Source organism: Spironucleus salmonicida, chromosome 2 (assembly GCF_000497125.1).
Source record: "Spironucleus salmonicida strain ATCC 50377 chromosome 2, whole genome shotgun sequence".
NCBI lineage: Eukaryota > Fornicata > Diplomonadida > Hexamitidae > Spironucleus > Spironucleus salmonicida.
This window is the reverse complement of record NC_090597.1, coordinates 321797-340281: the sequence shown is the minus strand read 5'-3', so window position 1 is coordinate 340281 and position 18485 is coordinate 321797. Positions and strand designations below refer to the sequence as shown.

The window sequence follows — 18485 nt, the reverse complement described above, 5'->3', positions numbered from 1 at the left end:
CCTATGACGATGAAAATAATTGTATTTATGAAATTTTATTACGCATAGCTGGGGATTGTCGGCGCAACTGATGCATTCCCTTTTATCATATGTGACCATCATGGCATACTGAGCACTGATTTTCCTAACCGCATTTGATGCAGTTAATTTATTTGAGTCCACAATCACACTTTTCGCCCTCTACCAGTTCTGCACAGCTGACGCAAACACCTTCACGCACGCTATTTCCAACTGCGCACTAAATACATTTATCTTTTTCGCACATCCTACACGACTTTAGCATCATTTCACCGCAGTTACACTCCCCATTTTAAATTTTATCGCACAGAACGCAGTTTTGCGCCGTTTTAAAATACCCAGATGAACATAAATCGCACGAACCCACCATAGTGCAGGTCTAGCACTAACATCACATTCCAGACAAACATTAATTTTGTCCACAAACTGCTAGCAGTACTTTCCTGCCTCGCACACTCTACTGTTCCCGCACTCGTCAGACCTGCATTCTCCGTCAATTATCTTGCTGCCGACAACGCATTTAGCGCACGAATTTGTACCGCAAAGCGCGCAATTCTCAGTGTCCAGCCCAGAGCAGGTGCAAAGGCTCCCAATCGGACGGTTATCGCTGCACGGAGCGCAGACGCTGCCGTCAAGGAAAAAATTATTGGCGCAAATTAGCAGTTTTGCTTCTCGCAGAAACCGCAGTTTGGCACGAGTTTCCCGCTGCAGTTGCACGCAGTGCCTGCCGGGCTGTCGAAACGGCATCTGTCGCAGACTCCACCGATCAAGCTCTGCCCAGAGTTGCAGCTGGTACAATTTGTTGCGCTCTTTTTGCACGATTGGCAGCTCTTGCCGCATTTAGCACACTGGTGCCCTGATGCGCGGATGCTGCAAAAATTCCCATCCCCGCACTCCGAGTCGTCCTGGCACTCGTTTGCGATACAGGCACCGCCGCGCAGGTCGTACTTATCCCTGCATGCTTTGCAGGTGTCCGCGCCGCACTCTGCGCAGTTGCTGATTTCGAGCTCCCCACACTGGCAGCCGCCACCCATTTGAATATCGCGTGCGCAGGGCGCGCAGGCGCTTTGTGAATCTCTGAAGAAGCCACTTTGGCAGCGCGTGCAAATGTCAGCGTTCTGGCACACGGCACAGTTCTCGCCGCACGATACGCAGTGGTTCACCTGCACCGGGCTCTCCAGGCAGAACTCGCCGCTTTTGCAGTCTACGGTATTCTGGCATTCGTTCGGCAGACAGGCGTTGTCTATGAGCTTGAAATTTGGCTTGCATGCGTCACAGCCTTTTGCGCTGCACGACACGCAGCCTGCGATCACCTGGCCATGACATGTGCAACTTGCGGCCTGAATTTGGTCCTACGCGCAAGGAACACATACCGCTGCACGCATGATGAACCCGTCGATGCAGCTCGCACAGGCGTCATCTAAGCACTTACCACAGTTAGCGGCCATGATTGTCCCGCAGTTGCAGGAAAAACCGGCCGGTGTGCCAAAATCGCACGGCTGGCAGGTGTTTTCGGCGAGGAACTGACCCTCCTGGCATGAAGTGCAGTGGTCATCGGCTCCTGAACAAGTTTTGCACCGCTTGGAGCACGACCTGCACGCGTTGGGTTTGGTGGCACTCACGTCGCAGAACTCGTAAATCTGGCAATTTTTATCCACCTGACACTAGTCTGGCACGCAGGTACCGAGAATGAGCTTGTATCCCATCCTGCAGGTCGCGCACTTGGCACCAGCGCACTGCACGCAATTGGCGATTTTAACGGCAGCACACTGACATTCATCACCTATTTTCATCGCTTCACCACACTTTTCACAACCCACTGCCGCTGGAAAGTACCCGTCCTTGCAGACGTCGCAAGCGGTCAGCCCTGGCACTTCTCGCAGTTTTTGGCGCAGAAGTGGCAGGATTTCTCAGGGGTCAGGAACTGATTCGGAAAGCATGTTAGACAGCTAGTCTCGGTGCTGCATGTTTGGCAGTTTTCTGAGCACTTCTGGCAGACTTTCGAGGCGTTCGCAAAGTAGCCAGCAAAACACGAGTCGCAGGTCGTATTGCTGCTGCAGGTCGTGCAGTTTGCGATGCAGGCTTCGCACTTGCTATTTAGTAGAAAGAAATTTTGTGTACAAGCGATACAGGCTTCGCCGTTGCAGCCCGCGCAGTTGGGGTGGATTGTGTACTTTTTACCGCATTGGCAGGAGGTTCCGACTGGCTGGCTTGGATTACACAGGAGACATGCAGTTGATTCATGGTGGTCGAGAGGGCAGTAATAGGGTGAACCGCACTTATTTGACTCGTCTGAGCAAGATCCGGCTGCGCCCATGAACAATAAAAGGAGTGGTAAAATTATTATAATATTCTATCATGGAATATAGATAAATTTGGTTTAAAGGAAAGTATATGTTAATAAAATAGGATTATATTGAACTAAGAGAAAATACGGTTCAACTAAAGATAAATTGGATATCTTACTTTAAGAAAAAATTTAATAATAATTATCTGGTTATAAAAATTAGTGAAATCAGTGAAAATAATTTGAAAAGTATTGGGATAGAAATAATAAAAACTATAATTAGAAGATAACTTTAATATTTTGAACCCACTTAATACATACCTTCTGGATAATAAGAAAACTATAAAATTTTATACAAATTTTATTAATCATAATATATGGTTATTTACTGTACTACTAAATTAAATTTACTAAAAAATTAAATAAGTGGAAACATAATATGCTTTATAATAAAAATGAACATTATTTCTATTTAGAATGAGCTGTTAATTTTACTATGGCTGAAAGGCTTTTATATAAATATTATTGTTTTACTAAATTGCAAGTTTGTTTAAAATAAGATTTATAAACATTATATATACTATGGTATCTAGAAGTTCAACTAATATGTAGCTCCTAGTAATTGATTTTTATTTTCTGATACATCAATTTATATCTTACAATACTATTAGAACAAGGACTTAAAAAAATAAATATCATCCTATTTCTACTATAATTTATTAAGTTCATGTGATTAATTGCTAAAAACAGATTAATATACTTGCTATTACTTATGGTTCTATTCGGGTTTCCGTGAAAATATTTGATATTTTCATAAGGATTGTATAAATTTAAATTTTTTTGGTAATAGTTATTAGAAATGATAATGTGGATTTCAATTTTTAGTAGTTTTATTATTGTTATACATTAACGCTTATATACTTCTAAAAAATTATATAATTATAATTTACTAAATAATAATTATAATTTAAACTAAATAAATTTTTAAGGAAATATTAAGATGAATTTACTAATCTTGACAATAAAGCATTAAATTATGTTCAAGTTTGATAGTATATAAATAAACTTTAATTACTAAAACATAAAAATATGATAAACAAGAAGCAATTATTTATTTCAACTCTAGATATAATATTGGTCTAAATATTATCAATATATATTCAGTACGTATTGATGTTCTTAATCTGTTACAATACAAAAATTATTCATATTTTAATTCTATTTTACAATGAAACTATTCATATTTTACTTTAACATATGTGATTAGTACTATATGATCATATAAAGCATATTAAATAAGAAAGATAAGCTATAATATTTTTCTAAATATTATTTAAAGAATTTCTATAGTATGAAAAATATCTAATAATCCAAGCTATTATTTAGCATTGAAATATATAAATAAGATTTTTAGCATTTAACAGTGGAATTACAAGTTGAAAATAAATACTTGGACATTAACACAGAAAAATCTCTGCGCATATGTATACTTAATTAATTAATAAATACAATGAATATTACGGATGTATTCAATTATTATTCAATAAACTTAATAATATTATTATTGAAACAAATCAACATTAATAAACCATCTTGGGTAGTCTTATAAAAATACCTAATCTATGCTATGTTTCTATAAATTATTATACTATGTATTGCAAATTAAGCAGTTTCGTTGATTTCTAAATTATATCTTCTATTTAGGTATTAACTCTATATAATAAGATAATAAAACTTGTAATTTTTGAGATCATTGTAATTATCTATTTCTAAGTAAGTTTTTAAAAAATAGTTAAATCTTACTAGTTACTTAGGATACTTGTCAGATATAGTAAATTAATACGAGATAAAAAGTTTATTGTATGTTTATAATGGCAGAATATCTTAATAATATAGCTTTTAAAGTTTAATAACTATGTGATTTTTACTCTTGACGAAATATTTATAGTTAACTATGTACGCTTATACGTTTTAAAGTGAATTAATTATCTCAGTTAATTGCGGTTGCAGTAACTTTGGTGTTCTTGCGGACTCTTTTCTGAACGAAATACAATACAACACCTATACAGACTGTAAAAATAACAACTGCAGCTGCTGGTCCAAGGTAGTTTCTAGCAGTTAAGGGATCACTTAACATTATTTTCTAGGCAACAAGCTATGATTACTGATACATTTAGTCTAAATCAAACTTAGTAAGGCACTAATTATTATAATTTGTTGCATTAGTCAGACATAAATCGCATGTATTGCATTCAAAATTGCAAGTGGCACAATTTTATGATGTTCCACAGTTACACATAGATGTTATTCCCTAAGCACATGGCTCAGGTTTACCATTATTGCAGTAATGTCCTATTGGAAGATTATCACATTTGGGGGCACAAAATCCTGCTATAGTGGTGACATAATGAAGTGGGTCGCATTTGTAGCATTCATATTTGTTACCACATGCCAAGCAACCAAGCAAACATTACTGCATGTCATACTATCTGGATCACAGTATCTTGGCTCTGGTCCAGCGCATTCTTAATTAGTATTGCATTTCTCATAACAAATTAGAGTTGAATAATCTATATAATGAGTTTCGTCACACTAAATACAGTTCTAGTAGTAATCACAAATTTAGCATCCAGGACGACAATTATTTTCAGCCATCGTATGGTCGTTATGCACGTACAGAAGACCGGTACACTATCCACCGGCACACTCAATACAATTATTGGTAGGTATGCTGTCTTAGCAGTAGCATGATTCTCCGTAGGCCATATTATTGTTGCAGGGCAGACACTGCACTAAATTGTAATCTTTAGCTGGGCAGAAATAACCGGCCCTGCATGTTAAGCTAGTTAAGGAGCATACTCCAGAAGCTTAATGAGTAAACTGAATCGGAATGCAAATTGACTCGTTCATTTCGTAGCCATATGCACATTAAGAGCAGGCTCCAAACATGTCCTGCATATAATTTGTTAGGCAAGAGGTGCAGTATCCGTCCTAAGAGCAGGTGGCACAATTTTAATACTAACCACACTTGCACGCTGATTCGATACCTCCGGCGCAGGGCTCCGCCTTGCCATCTTTGCAGTATTAACCATCCTGAAGGTAGGTACACCCGGCGGTGCAAAGACCAGCGGTGGTTAGAGTGTGATAAGTCGATGTGCAGGTATAGCAGAAATCAGATGATACACAAGCTGAGCAGAACGAACCGCAGGGTGTGCACATATGAGTTTACTAGTCACAGTACTGGCCTTAAATATTTCTACAGTCGTCGTTTGTGATACATCTAGGTGTACATATTTTACTAGAGGTGTTAAATATGTAGTTATCCTCGCACATAGTGCAATTGCGCAAGGAGGTGCACGTCTTGCATCCTTCTTTACATCTTGTGCACTTATTAAGCTATGTAAAGAACCCAGGTATACATTCGGAGCAGTGCTTACCTCTGCACTTCATGCAGTTTCTAATACTCGTCAATGCTGTACAATTGCATCCTTGGCCAACCTTAATGTCACTTGAGCATCTTTAGCATTACTCATGCATTACACCTTCTGCTGGGCAGAAATAGCCTTTCTAGCAGATATCGTTTCCCACTGAACAATATGGTTTAGAGGTCATTTTTAAAATGATGATCTTCCAATAACTGTATTGTTTTATATAATATGCCTTTGATAGCTTCTCTTATATGCTAGCGATTACTATTATGATGTTTATAGGCAAGCTTCAAAGAAGCCTACTCGGAGTTATGTAGAAGTATATATTAAAGTGACAAGATAGAGTAATTTTTATATAAATTTATTACCAATGGATTATGGCTATCCTTTAGATACTATTTCAAGTTTCACTAAGATTCTAATAAATAATAACGTTTAAGGGGATAAAGTAGATATTAATTATATATTCATTTGTGGTTTAATATCCGTGCAAGGTAATTTAATAGTTACCTCCAAAAACTAAAAATTACTTTCGTATACTAATACTTGTATTTATCCTATATCTTTTGTTTCTTAGTATCATATAAAATTAGTGATCACATTTTTCATTACTTTGAAATATTAAAGTTTGAGAGTCTTACTCTATTTTATAAGAATATTATTGAATGCACATCTTGAATTGATAGAATCCATAATCAGGGTTTTAGAATATATAATGCAAATTAGGAAATGTAGCAACACAAAATTGGATCATAAATTCATGTTACAGTGATAATTAGTGATATGTAGTCAGTTACATAGTACTATTGAAAATTATTATGCCGGTAAAAGGGTTTATATTGGCATATTAGTATTTATAAGTACAAATTTAATTAAAAAATGCAAGATAATATAAGCTTATAATAAAGAGTCAGTGAAGTACAGTACTCAAAATATTATTAAAATAAACTTCATGCAAATAATATATATCAATCTTATCCAATTATTTTAAATAGCTCACCCAAAATAGCTGACTTTTATACATTTAAATTTTCAGAAGATCACGTATTTTTTTGTTTCGAACCATTATATTGTAATATTATCGCTTCAGCTAACACTAGTTCTCATAATTTAGAGATTATGTGACATTTTTCCAACTTATCCTACCAGTAATATTGGTTGAGATTTACACTGCACACATAAGTTATCTTATGCCGTTTTACGTCCATACATGATATCCGCTCATTTATGATGCAGAATAAAAGTATGATATTTATTTAATGTCTAGAAGTTCAAACATATTAAGAAAATATCCTTCAATATATAGTATATATTGCATTATAAGAAAGAATTTGTTTTTTAAATTTCTAAGTATATCAGTCATATAATTTATATTGTATTCATGGAAAAATATGTGAGATTTCACTCACTCTAAAATCATAATTAATTAATATTTCTTAGATTGAGAATATTTGTATCTTATTGCTGACTAAATACATTACATCGTTGTTTCAACTTTAACTGAAAACTTAAATAACAGCTAAAATCAAAGTAACAGTGAGACGTGGCTCACGTAAAGGAAGCACACACTCATAAACTTCCCCTAAACTTCTAAATCCACTCCTCACAATCTATTACTTCAAACCCCGCCTTCCAAAATAATTATAAATATTTTCATCTACAACTTGCTACTGCCCATATTAGTTATCTAACAATATTATAAATCTATCATTTAACGCCCAATATCTTATACATTCTAACAACCCCAATTGCTAAACCTTACTTACCACTAAACCTATTATACGATATTTTCAACTACTCGAATTAACCTCATTCAGTCACTGGAAAACGCCGAAACTTTATCCTAACTACCAGCAACATCGCGCTTCGTCGCCATTCTGTGCAATCCCTTCCACTATCTCTCTTCCTCTTCACGATAAAGAAAATCGCACCGCCCGTAACGCACGCGACCACAATTAAAACGGCGATAATTATAGCGATAACGTAGCCGCCGCCCGCTTTGTTATTCTGCAAAACGCACTTTCGCTGTCGTTCGCAGCGAATCCGCTAATGCAGGATTGCAATTCTCTGACTTTCGCAATCCGCGCAATTTGAACTGCAGGACTTGCAGCTCCCTTGGGGTCGCAGAATTCGCCAGTTCCGCACGGCCTGTTGGCGGCGCACTGGATTTAACGCATTGGGCGCTTTCGTTATAGAGAAGCCTTCTTGACAGGAATTGCACTTTTCTGAACTTTCGCAATTCGCGCAATTTGGCGCACAAGATTTGCAGGTGTTACCAGAAGACGCCATATCGCAAAATTCTGCTTTCTTGCACTGATTGCGCACCGTGCACTCGTTCTTGACGCATTTGCCGTTTTCGGACAGCGCTAGGTCGTACAAACAGGCGGTGCAGGTCGTCGAATCCGAGCAGGTTTTGCAGTTTAAGGGGCACGCCACGCAGGCGCCGTTTTCGAAAATGAGGCTCGATTTGCAGGCGCTGCAGGTTAGGGAGCTGGTGCAAATGTCGCATCCTAGCATACAGTCCTTGCACTTCGTTTCTCCTTTAACGTGTTCGCAGAACATTCCGTTTTTGCAGGGGGTGGAGGGCGAGCATTCGTTAGCTAAAATTTTGACGCATGCGTCTTTCTGCAGTTCATAGCCAGGGGTGCATTCATAGCACTTCTTCTCGCTCATACAGTGCAGGCACCCGCCTGAGCATGTTTGGCAGACTTTTTAGTTATTCACAAATGGTAGTCAAAGCAGTTGGAGCATATGTGCTCGAGACGCAGTACTCGCAGTTGGCTGAGCAATGGTCACAGGAACCTTCAAAAAGGTTAAAATGCGGTGCACACTAAATGCACTTTGTTCTATATCCATGATGAACAGTTTTATCTTAAGACACGACAATGCTATCCTCCACTTCTATCTATACATTATTAATTTTTTGCACATTAATTAATATCATCGCATGTAGAGAAGTGCAATCACCATTATCTACGACAGCTGATGTACTGTAATGGGGCTAGCAGACTTTACATTTGTTCTTAGATTCGCAGATAAGACAACGCTTACCACATGGGAACATCCACCATTTTCTAAAAAATGGCCTTCTTTACATATCTCACACTGGCCTTGCTTTTTACATGTCAGGCAATTATTTGGACAGGATATACATTAATTATTATCGGCAATCGATGCTTAATTACACTTTGTGCAAGTATTATCATCGGTGCAGATATCACATCCAGATGAGCAGGCAACGCACTGCGATCCAGACAGTCTAAATCCCATTTTGCACGTTTAGCACGTTTTTTTGTCCAAACACACACTGCAATTATCCATACAATACTCACATTCTTTTTTTGCATCTAAAAAGAAACCTTCTTTGCAGGCTTAGCAAACACCCTAGGAGTCGCATTAACCGCAACGAGTAGGGCAAAATGCACATTTTTGATCCGAAAGATAAGCTCCCTGCTTACAAGTTTTGCAGGCTACCTCACTTTCGCAAACATCACACATTTGCGAGCAACTGGGACAAAATCCATCCTTTAAAATGCTTCCCTGTATGCAGGAAACGCAGATATCAGGATTATCGGGAAGGCACTTAGCGCAATTAAATACTCCGCACTTTACGCATTGTGCCTTGGTGGTACCGAGCGCTGTACTGGGGCAGACCATACCGCTTGGGCAAGGATTATCTGGGCAGATAAATTGTGCCATTATAGTGGAGTGGCTTTTGACGTGTGTAATTTACTTAAGCTAAATTTCATATTAATAGTTTCTCGTTTTCAGTATCTATATTAGTAATAATGACACTAATTAGGGTCGTCTTGAAATAAATATAAATTAAATATGTAATAATAATAATAATAATAATAATAATAAAATAATAATAATAATAAAATAAAAAAAAAAAAAAAAATAATAAAAAAAAAAAAAAAAAAAAAAAAAAAAATAATAATAATAATAATAAAATAATAATAATAATCAGCATGTTTATCTAAAAATATCTATTGTGCTTCAATAATAATTATAGTATTAGTTAGTTACTTAATATAAATATGAAAATAAAATTAGATATCAGTTATATGATATTGTAGAGTTAGTATTATAAATTCGTAAACTTAATATTACTATTTATAAATATATATTTAGAACAATAATTGTGAATCCTATATATATAAATATATACAAACATAAATATTACATTTTAACTTTATATTTACTTGATAAATGGAATCTAGAAACCGAAATAGTTTAATATAACAGACTTTAATTTAGGGTAAATAAAGTTTATGGCGAGAATCAAAAAATAATTAACTTAAATACACAATTAAGATTTATTTAAAAATTATACTTGTATGTAACGTGAACCTAAAGTTAGATGCAGATAGATCAATATTTAAAGATAACAGAAAGGCTATAATTAATATATAAAGTACTGTATTCCATATGTATTAATATTTTAAAATATAAAGTTATAATCTTAAAGTGGTCATATATGAAATACTCTATTTTGAGAGGTATCTTAAATAGATAGCTGCTAATTACAACATTTTATTGATATTTTAGTAGTTTTAGTGTAATCGCATACAGTTTCCCTATTGTTAAGCTTTTAGTGCATGTAGACACTGATGGTACTTTGTTAGGAGCAGGGCATGCTAGCAATAAAATATTAGCTTATGCCAGAATTCTCAGATCACATAATCAATACACTAAATTGGCTTTGATTATCAAAACGAGTACTTTATGTTAGTTATTGTAAACCATGTATTTAATATTAATACACCATCTACTACTACCAATATAATTCAGCTTGGTTATTCATAAATATCAAACTGTATTACTAAGCAGGTAAGATAATATCTTCCATTGCTTAGCATGCCATATGATCCATAACTAACGGAATCTTAGAAGGAACTTGCATTTCATTATTTGCCTTTCCATAATTAGCGTAAAAATCATGAGTTGTTACCATTTTCATGCTACAAGAAATTACGCTAATCTTATTAGTTAACAACTATATTCCTATTAATAAGAATCGTAAAATTAATATAGTCCAATATTTTATAGACACTATAATGAACATATAATTTGATGCAGCGTATTATGCATATTATTTATGCCTAAAGTATAGTATATTTCAGATTGGTTGACCAGCAATTATTTATTAATCTAATGCATTCTATTATTGACTGTATATTATTGTATAATATATAGAATAAAAATGAATAATATCCAGTTTTATATAATTGTTTGCACTATTTCCATTTGTAACTAATGAATGACAATGTGCTAACAGTAATTTGACTCTTTCCTGTGAAGAGGTTGTTTTACCTTTACAATAAATACCCGTCTAACGAAACAACTCTAACACCCCATCTTGTACTTGTATCTGCCATTAATTCCGTGAGCCCTCATTAAGGTTTCAAATTCCAATGTTGCTGAGCACAGCCAAGCTCCCGTTAGACTATTTCGAGTAATATTCTTTTGAAAATATACTTTTTTGCTTCTTCCTTAGTGTACAGTAACATTTTGAAAATTGACAAGTTTTAATCTGTGGTTACAACCGCTGATTTGACTGATTATAGAAGTTAACGAGATATATTACATTATTGCCATATTATCTTTTAATTATCATTGATTAGCTATTCTAGTTGTAATTAATCAAAGCTAGGTTTTAGAAGTATAGAATATTTTTCGAGAACATGTATATATTTTTATGATATTATAATTTTGAGTAAAATATTTATATATAAAATAATTTTGTAGCTAGGTATAATTACTTACAGTATTTAGGAAAATGCGGATCAACAATTTAATTTTTAATTCCTAAGTAGAGATCAATATTGATTCATTATCCCATGCTTGCGTTTTGTATTTAGTCATCTTAGCTAGTATTGCTAACTGAGCACGTGCAAACAATAATTGTAAAGCCTGACTAGCATAACCACTCAAGGTCCGTACTAATTCAGGAGTGCTTACTATTGACATTAAGAGTTGATAGGCGCAAGGTAGTGCTTAATAAAATAAAGTTCTATCAATTACTGTGGTTGAAAATATTTATAAATTTATAGCGTTTTCTTTGTCGTTCAAAATGAGAATAAATTTAAACTCGGGCACTTTACTGATCCTCTCATTAAAAGTATATTTAGAAAAAATAGTGAAGTTGAGCGAAAGTGCTTCATTTAAATCATATGCGATTTAAAATTAGCTAAAACGGTAGTAACCACTGATCATAAACGAAGAATTCAATGTAGCGGCCTAGCATATAGGGTTCCCTTACTCTTGCGTTAAATAACTAGTTTAGCAATTAAAATGTTATATTTAGTACTCCATACTGCGAATTACATATATTTAAAAATGTAATACGAAAAGTATAGAAACATTATCTGCTAAAATTGTTAAATTCGACATTTGATAAATTATAATTTAACGGTTCAATAATTAATCATAATTACGATTATTGTTGGTAGTAAGGAGCATCTATCTTATTAGTAGAGCAAGAAGAATCATAATCTGCTAGAAGAAATATCGTCTTTAGTTAGACTCTCATAGGTTTCCTACAGCGAGATATTGCTGCTCTGGCACTAAGTTAGGTTATATTGCATTGCTTACTTGATTGCAAATGTTGGAGAACATTTAACTGCTAAATAGTTTTTTGAAATTTTAACAAGACTACGCATCTGTATAACTAACATATTTACGTTATAATGCCAAATTATAAATTTGAGGTAGCGCCTTGCAATGTCTTCCCAGTGCACCAAATCTGGAGTACAGTAAGTATTGCAGAAGCTACCAATGTCGAAAGTAAAAGTGATGTAGCTTTCTTATTTCGTCGAGATAATATGAATAACATATGCTGCATCCGACAGCGAAAGAACAACTCATAGGTATTAAGAATAGATTTACTTCTAACCATACGCTACTTTACTTAAGCGTATATATAGCTATTAAAAATCAATCAGGCTGCACTATTTTTAAAGGATACAGTCACATTTAAATTGCATTTACTAGTAGGATAATGTATCAATATATAATAATAAATTCTTGTTGATGTGGATTTTTTAAAGTATAGCTAATTATACTATAATTACACGATAGATGTCACCTTATAATATATTCATCTCTTGTAATTTATATACAAACAGCATTGTATTATTTAGTCTTTAATTTTAAAAGTAATGTAATTCGGGTAACATATATTACAGTGAAAATCAAAAAAAGTAGAAACTTACTATTTTACTAAATATAATAGGGTAACTATTTGCGTGGACAGCAGTTTCCCAAAATGGGAGGCGAAGGTTCTGGTATGGTAACAAGCTCTACGCATGTAAGCGGAGGCGCCGGCCTTCATATGGGAAATATGGGCATGAACTAGCAAATTGGCATGAGGCATCCTATGGGTATGGGCATGGGGCAATAGATGGGAATGGGTTACCCCCAGGGCCAGTGCATGGATGTGTTCCCGATCGTACAACAATACAAAAACAACCCTCAGTTCAAACAGTATTTTAGCAACATGGAGATGCATAGCCGCTATGGTGTCTACATGTACTGCTTCAAGTGCCGTATGGACCACCCCACAAGGATGTCATGCCAAGACTTTGCCGGCTAGGTAATGATGCTCCACGGCAACCCAGGGCTTATGCAGAACGGCGGCGGTATGCACGGAATGGGCTGTGGGCCGATGATGCCAAATCCAGGCATGGGCATGGGATGCGGAAACATGGGAATGGGAATGGGCCATGGAATGAACCCGGGAATGTCAAATGGCATGGGAGGAGGCGGCTGCAACGGCGGCTTCGGCAATTTTCATTGATTATTTTACTAGCTATAAATTATATAATAATGCTATAATTCCAAAGGAATGTGAAGATCTCTAGATAGCACCTTTAGTTGTGGATTGCGCAGAGAGGTGGTTTACCAAATTCTGAGGTATTCGTGCCTAAACATAAAGCGCGGGTTTATTCTATTTTTAGCAGAGCCGAAGCGATAGAACAGGTGCCATCAAGCTAGGTGCTAGCTTGGTAAATGAAGGTATGGTTTGATTTTCCCAACCACGTCCAAAATAGAATTCTGCGTTTACTTAGTTTTCCTACCAATACGAAACAAATTTCGTTCCAGAAAATTTTCAGTTCTATTTCAGTATAGTAATACCCCATGGAAAATTGTATAGTTGGCAATTAACATTGTTCTCTATATATTGAATAAGGGATATTAGGTATGGTATGATAGGCAGTATATAACATAATAATCAGCAACTTGCAAAAATAGTATTCAGAGGATGCTCGGCCCCTTAGCGCATAAAAGCATGCCGCTTATCTACGTATTAGTAGCACTGTCTCTGCTTTCCTCATCTGCCTGCTAAGTGCTCCAGCACACGATCATGTCGCAGGTCCTGCCTACGTGCCCCACCTGCGAAGGTGAGTCGTTTAACCACCCATACATGCTGGTCCTCTTCATGTTCATCGGGGAGTTTCTGAGCCTCGCTGTATTTGCGGTGGTCGAGTTCGTTAAGAGGCAGCTTAAGACCCCGCAGCCCGCCCTGCAGGAGACGAAGGTTTACTTCAAATTTCTGAGGCACACGCTCTATTTCATTATTCCGGCCGCCATCGATTTTATCGCATCCTCCATCTTTCATCTGGGGAAGTTCTACTCCAACATTGAGGTATACAACATAGTGGGGAGGCTAACACCCATTTTCGTTGCGCTCATATCGCTACCGATCTTCAAGGACTACACGCGCAATTTTGACCTGCCCCAGTGTCTTGGGTTGCTGGCTATACTCGCAGGCGGGTCCTAGTTTCGCTCGGCGAGGACCTGGCCAACGACTAGTCTGACTTTCCGCTGAAAGCCATCCTCGGCGTGCTCTACACCGCCGTGGGCTGCTTCCTGTCGGCCAGCTACTACGTGTTGCAGGAGATGATCCTGCGGCGAGTCCAGACGAGCGGCCTGGTGGTGATCGGTAACCAGGGCGGCTGGGGTGTGCTGCTGTGCGCGATCCTGCTCCCGGTGCTGAACGTCGTCGTCAACCCGTTTTCGACCACCACGCCGCAGTCGCCCTTCGAAGACTCGCGGGGCTGGCTCTACCAGGTGAGCTCATCGCCGACGCAGGGCTTGATGCACGCGCTGTACGCTGTTTTCGCGCTCCTCCTCAACGCCGCTGCCGCCGAAATCACGAACCGAACCTCGGCAGCGAGCAGCTCTACGTTCAATACACTGAAGTCCATCACAAACTGGATATTCCTCACCTCGTTCGGCTACGAGTCCGTGTCGGCTAGGTACACGCCGCTAAAGTGCGCGGGCTTCGTCGTGACCGTCCTGGGCGTGCTGGTGTTCAACAATGTGCTGCGCGCGGTACCGTTTCTGAGGTGGCACAACAGGCAGGCCCATGTGACGATTTTCGTCAAGATCAGGGCCGGCATGGCGGCGAAAGTGGGGCTGAAGCGCGCCGCCTCGTTCAGCTACTGAGCCGGGCGGAGCATTTTCTACTCATAAGATTATATAGATAGCGGACTAAAGCATGGCTCGACGCAACGAGCCGGGTGCTGCTTACGGATGCTGGGAGGCGGTCGAGCGGGCCCGAGCTGCTGCATAACTTCATTTCTCCTCGCGATGACTATAATATTAAATATAATATCGGGAACCTAGGTCTGGTAAGTCAACATTTTGAGAATGGCATGGTAAAAAGAGCGGCCAGAGGAGAGATAGCGGCTACTGTACCACGCCTAGTTATTTATGCACCAAATGTGTTATTTGAATCATTCAACTAAATGCATGAAAAGGATATGGGTGATTAGTTTAAGCGTAGAAGCTGACTAATTTTATAATAAAATCACAATATTACTACTTAGATTTCAAATGCTTTGTGGTTATGTTTAATAATAATACTAAATGTTATGCTTAAAAATTGTGCGTATTAACGTGATAAAGCTTTTGATTTAGACACGAAAATCCGTAAAGAAATACTTTAAATTAATTTTATAGAGCGTATAGAAAATCATTATAAAACTCTTGCTTTGTGAGGATTATAGTCACCTTAATCTTTTATAATTTCATCAGAACTTTTGAACTATGCAGTATTACGCAACCCGTACCAAAAGTAGGGCTCGGCCGGTTTCGGTTTAAACAACGGAAAGTCATGGCTCTGGTCGCAACGCGGTCATAAAAATGACTTTGGCGGTTTTGAAACTGGAGAGTACTGGTTCCTGTTTTTGGTATGGGTTACTTACTACTTCACTATATATTCTATGGTTTCTCATAGTAGGAATTACTAATACTACACTGTGATGTTAAAAAATCGTTATTTACATCAATACAAGTATCCATTTATTTAATCGTATTATTAAAGCTTAGACTTAATATTTTAGGAAAAATATATTTTACTTTCTATACTTAAACTTCAAAAGGCGGAATTATTGTATAATTAAATATACTGATTTTTATATATTAGAAATTGAATATGGTTATTTTTACTACAAAATATCACATTAAATAGATATTGATGCACGAAATAATATTAATGTTACCTTAGTTCATTTAAAGTTACTCTATTTCTAGAAAATTGAATGAATTTATGGCAGTAGTCTGATTAATATTGAACATTTTAAAAAATATGTAATGTGGATTGTTAACGAAGAACTATACGAATTATTAGATATGACATACTAGATCATAGTAAAAATGAATTTCTAATTCATTAATATAATAGAAGGTCAATCATATATTTTAGATTTCACATTAAAATTGTATGCAAGAAAATTATTAACATATTATATACAAATATACATAATTGATGAAATACCCTGTTTTTGATATTAATAATACTTTATTTCTATATAATATAACTATATATCTAACAATAAGTTTCTCTATTTACTAATATTATACAACTTTACCATATCTGTATGACACAACTTAGTAAAATGACTTCATTATGTCCAACAGGTTATGTATAAGCTGTAGACAGAGAAGGATACAAAGAATGCTATTCTGACGTATGTATAGATTCTAATAAGAAGGTATGCTCAGAATAGGGACTTTGCCTTACAAACAAGGCCGGTAAAACGTCTTGCTACTGTGACAAAAATTTAGATCCAGCTTAAAAGTGTTCAGCTTGTGCGAATGGCCTAGAACCAGTGGATGAGGTATGCTCGTACGCGGGATGCCTTATTGATGGAAAAATCTGCTCTGACAACGGAAGCTGTACTAATAGTGTTTGCTCCTGCGCCAACAATTTTGACCCTGCATCAAAATGCTCACAATGCGCTGAAGGTGATATAATTGTCGAAATTTAAGGAAAATAACGATGCACAAAGGCGAGCTGTCTTAGCGCCGATGGCAGGATTTGCGCCAATATAGGATCCTGCGATAAGGGAACTTGCCAATGTTTTGAGGGCTATGACAGTGCCAGCTAATGCTAAAATTGCGATACCGAGTATACGAAATTAGCTAACTATTGTATCAACAACAACTGCGTAAACGGCGAAAAGGTCTGCAATAACGACGGGCACTGCGATGCAAACAAAAAATGTATCTGCAGAGAAAAGTATGATCCGGCAAAATAGTGCTCTGAATGTGTGGAAGGCTATGCTGAAATAGACTAAGACGGCGTCAAGACCTGTAAGGTGGCTGGTTGTGTCGTAAATAAAACAATATGCAACAACATAGGGGCCTGCTCTGGAAATAAATGTTAGTGTTAAAAAAAGTTTGATCCAAAAACTAAGTGTACGTCATGTTAAGACGGTTTAAGCGTTATTGACGGAGTTTGTGTATCTAATTCTTGTATAACGGGGAAAAATATTTGTAACGGTAATGGTACCTGCTCTGGAAATAAATGCTGGTGCACAAAAATTTTGATCCTTAGAACCAGTGCTCTAAATGTATGGCAAATAACACGTTATTGGATGGAATTTGTGTCCCTACCCCTTGCGTTTCAGGTAGAACAACTTGCAGCAACAAGGGGACCTGCTCTTCAAATAAATGCAGGTGCAGAAATAATTTGGATCCCGCACAATAGTGCTCCGCGTGTGCTGCAGGGAAAGAGTTGATAAATGAAGACTGCGTTGCCACTGCTTGTGTTGACTCTGGTGTGATTTGCAGCGGAAACGGGACCTGCACGAATGACGCCTGCAAGTGCGGTCCTGGCTTTTAGCCTAAATGTGGCGCCTGCGAAGACGGTCTACAGATGGTAAAAATTGGCGATAAGAACGTTTGCACGGCCACCCAGTGCCTCAAGGACGATGTAATTTGTGCCAACAACGGGACCTGCGATTTAACTACGAAAGCCTGTAAGTGCAAAGAAAACTTCGACAATGACTGCACCAATTGTCTCACGGGCTTCACTTTGGTAGATTAAAAATGTATAACAAATGCATGCATTGGCGACGATAAATTAATTTGCGGCGGGAACGGGACCTGCAAAGATAACACCTGTGCTTGCTCCGGTAGCCAAGATTCAGCATAAAAGTGCAAAACGGGAACTTGCGCTAATGACTTCACTCTGGTAAGCGGCACATGCGTCTCAGACGTTTGCCTAAAAGATAATATCATTTGCAACAATCACGGAAATTGCACCAAGAACAAATGCGTCTGCTCCACTGGATATTCCGGCTCACAATGCGAATCCTGTGCAAATAAGTTTAGCAAGGTCGGAGCTGAGTGTTTCTCTACAAGTTGTGTCGACTCAGGTACTGTATGCAACTCTTAAGGTAGATGTGCAAACTCATTTTTTTCCACGAGTTGCTAATGCAAAGGCTGGCTTGAACCCA

The 18485-nt window shown here is 37.2% G+C and overlaps 10 protein-coding genes and 2 pseudogenes across 10 annotated transcripts; 3 read left to right on the top strand and 9 right to left on the bottom strand. All coding sequences in view use genetic code 6, as the record gives it.

The window, feature by feature from the left end:
- Window positions 1–85: 85 nt before the first annotated feature.
- SS50377_21415 (Cysteine-rich membrane protein 2) lies at window positions 86–2335 on the bottom strand (annotated as a pseudogene).
- Window positions 2336–4531: 2196 nt separating this feature from the next.
- On the bottom strand, window positions 4532–5917 carry SS50377_21414 (Cysteine-rich protein; the record flags this gene model as incomplete). The annotated part of the gene is made up of 1 exon (XM_067905340.1): window positions 4532–5917. One exon carries the CDS (start codon window positions 5915–5917, stop codon window positions 4532–4534), a length of 1386 nt encoding a protein of 461 aa, XP_067766657.1.
- Window positions 5918–7542: 1625 nt separating this feature from the next.
- On the bottom strand, window positions 7543–9432 carry SS50377_21413 (Cysteine-rich membrane protein 2; annotated as a pseudogene).
- Window positions 9433–10411: 979 nt separating this feature from the next.
- Window positions 10412–10690, bottom strand: SS50377_21412 (uncharacterized protein; the record flags this gene model as incomplete). Its single annotated transcript, XM_067905339.1, has 1 exon — window positions 10412–10690. One exon carries the CDS (start codon window positions 10688–10690, stop codon window positions 10412–10414), a length of 279 nt encoding a protein of 92 aa, XP_067766656.1.
- A 2-nt stretch (window positions 10691–10692) lies between these two features.
- Window positions 10693–11334, bottom strand: SS50377_21411 (uncharacterized protein; the record flags this gene model as incomplete). Its single annotated transcript, XM_067905338.1, has 1 exon — window positions 10693–11334. The coding sequence occupies one exon, from the start codon at window positions 11332–11334 to the stop codon at window positions 10693–10695; it is 642 nt and encodes a 213-aa protein (XP_067766655.1).
- A 45-nt stretch (window positions 11335–11379) lies between these two features.
- Window positions 11380–12129, bottom strand: SS50377_21410 (uncharacterized protein; the record flags this gene model as incomplete). Its single annotated transcript, XM_067905337.1, has 1 exon — window positions 11380–12129. One exon carries the CDS (start codon window positions 12127–12129, stop codon window positions 11380–11382), a length of 750 nt encoding a protein of 249 aa, XP_067766654.1.
- A 34-nt stretch (window positions 12130–12163) lies between these two features.
- On the bottom strand, window positions 12164–12634 carry SS50377_21409 (uncharacterized protein; the record flags this gene model as incomplete). Its single annotated transcript, XM_067905336.1, has 1 exon — window positions 12164–12634. The coding sequence occupies one exon, from the start codon at window positions 12632–12634 to the stop codon at window positions 12164–12166; it is 471 nt and encodes a 156-aa protein (XP_067766653.1).
- A 369-nt stretch (window positions 12635–13003) lies between these two features.
- On the top strand, window positions 13004–13534 carry SS50377_21408 (uncharacterized protein; the record flags this gene model as incomplete). Its single annotated transcript, XM_067905335.1, has 1 exon — window positions 13004–13534. The coding sequence occupies one exon, from the start codon at window positions 13004–13006 to the stop codon at window positions 13532–13534; it is 531 nt and encodes a 176-aa protein (XP_067766652.1).
- Window positions 13535–13563: 29 nt separating this feature from the next.
- Window positions 13564–13947, top strand: SS50377_21407 (uncharacterized protein; the record flags this gene model as incomplete). Its single annotated transcript, XM_067905334.1, has 1 exon — window positions 13564–13947. The coding sequence occupies one exon, from the start codon at window positions 13564–13566 to the stop codon at window positions 13945–13947; it is 384 nt and encodes a 127-aa protein (XP_067766651.1).
- A 45-nt stretch (window positions 13948–13992) lies between these two features.
- On the bottom strand, window positions 13993–14349 carry SS50377_21406 (uncharacterized protein; the record flags this gene model as incomplete). The annotated part of the gene is made up of 1 exon (XM_067905333.1): window positions 13993–14349. The coding sequence occupies one exon, from the start codon at window positions 14347–14349 to the stop codon at window positions 13993–13995; it is 357 nt and encodes a 118-aa protein (XP_067766650.1).
- A 95-nt stretch (window positions 14350–14444) lies between these two features.
- On the bottom strand, window positions 14445–15383 carry SS50377_21405 (uncharacterized protein; the record flags this gene model as incomplete). The annotated part of the gene is made up of 1 exon (XM_067905332.1): window positions 14445–15383. One exon carries the CDS (start codon window positions 15381–15383, stop codon window positions 14445–14447), a length of 939 nt encoding a protein of 312 aa, XP_067766649.1.
- Window positions 15384–16640: 1257 nt separating this feature from the next.
- On the top strand, window positions 16641–17765 carry SS50377_21404 (uncharacterized protein; the record flags this gene model as incomplete). Its single annotated transcript, XM_067905331.1, has 1 exon — window positions 16641–17765. The coding sequence occupies one exon, from the start codon at window positions 16641–16643 to the stop codon at window positions 17763–17765; it is 1125 nt and encodes a 374-aa protein (XP_067766648.1).
- Window positions 17766–18485: the final 720 nt, after the last annotated feature.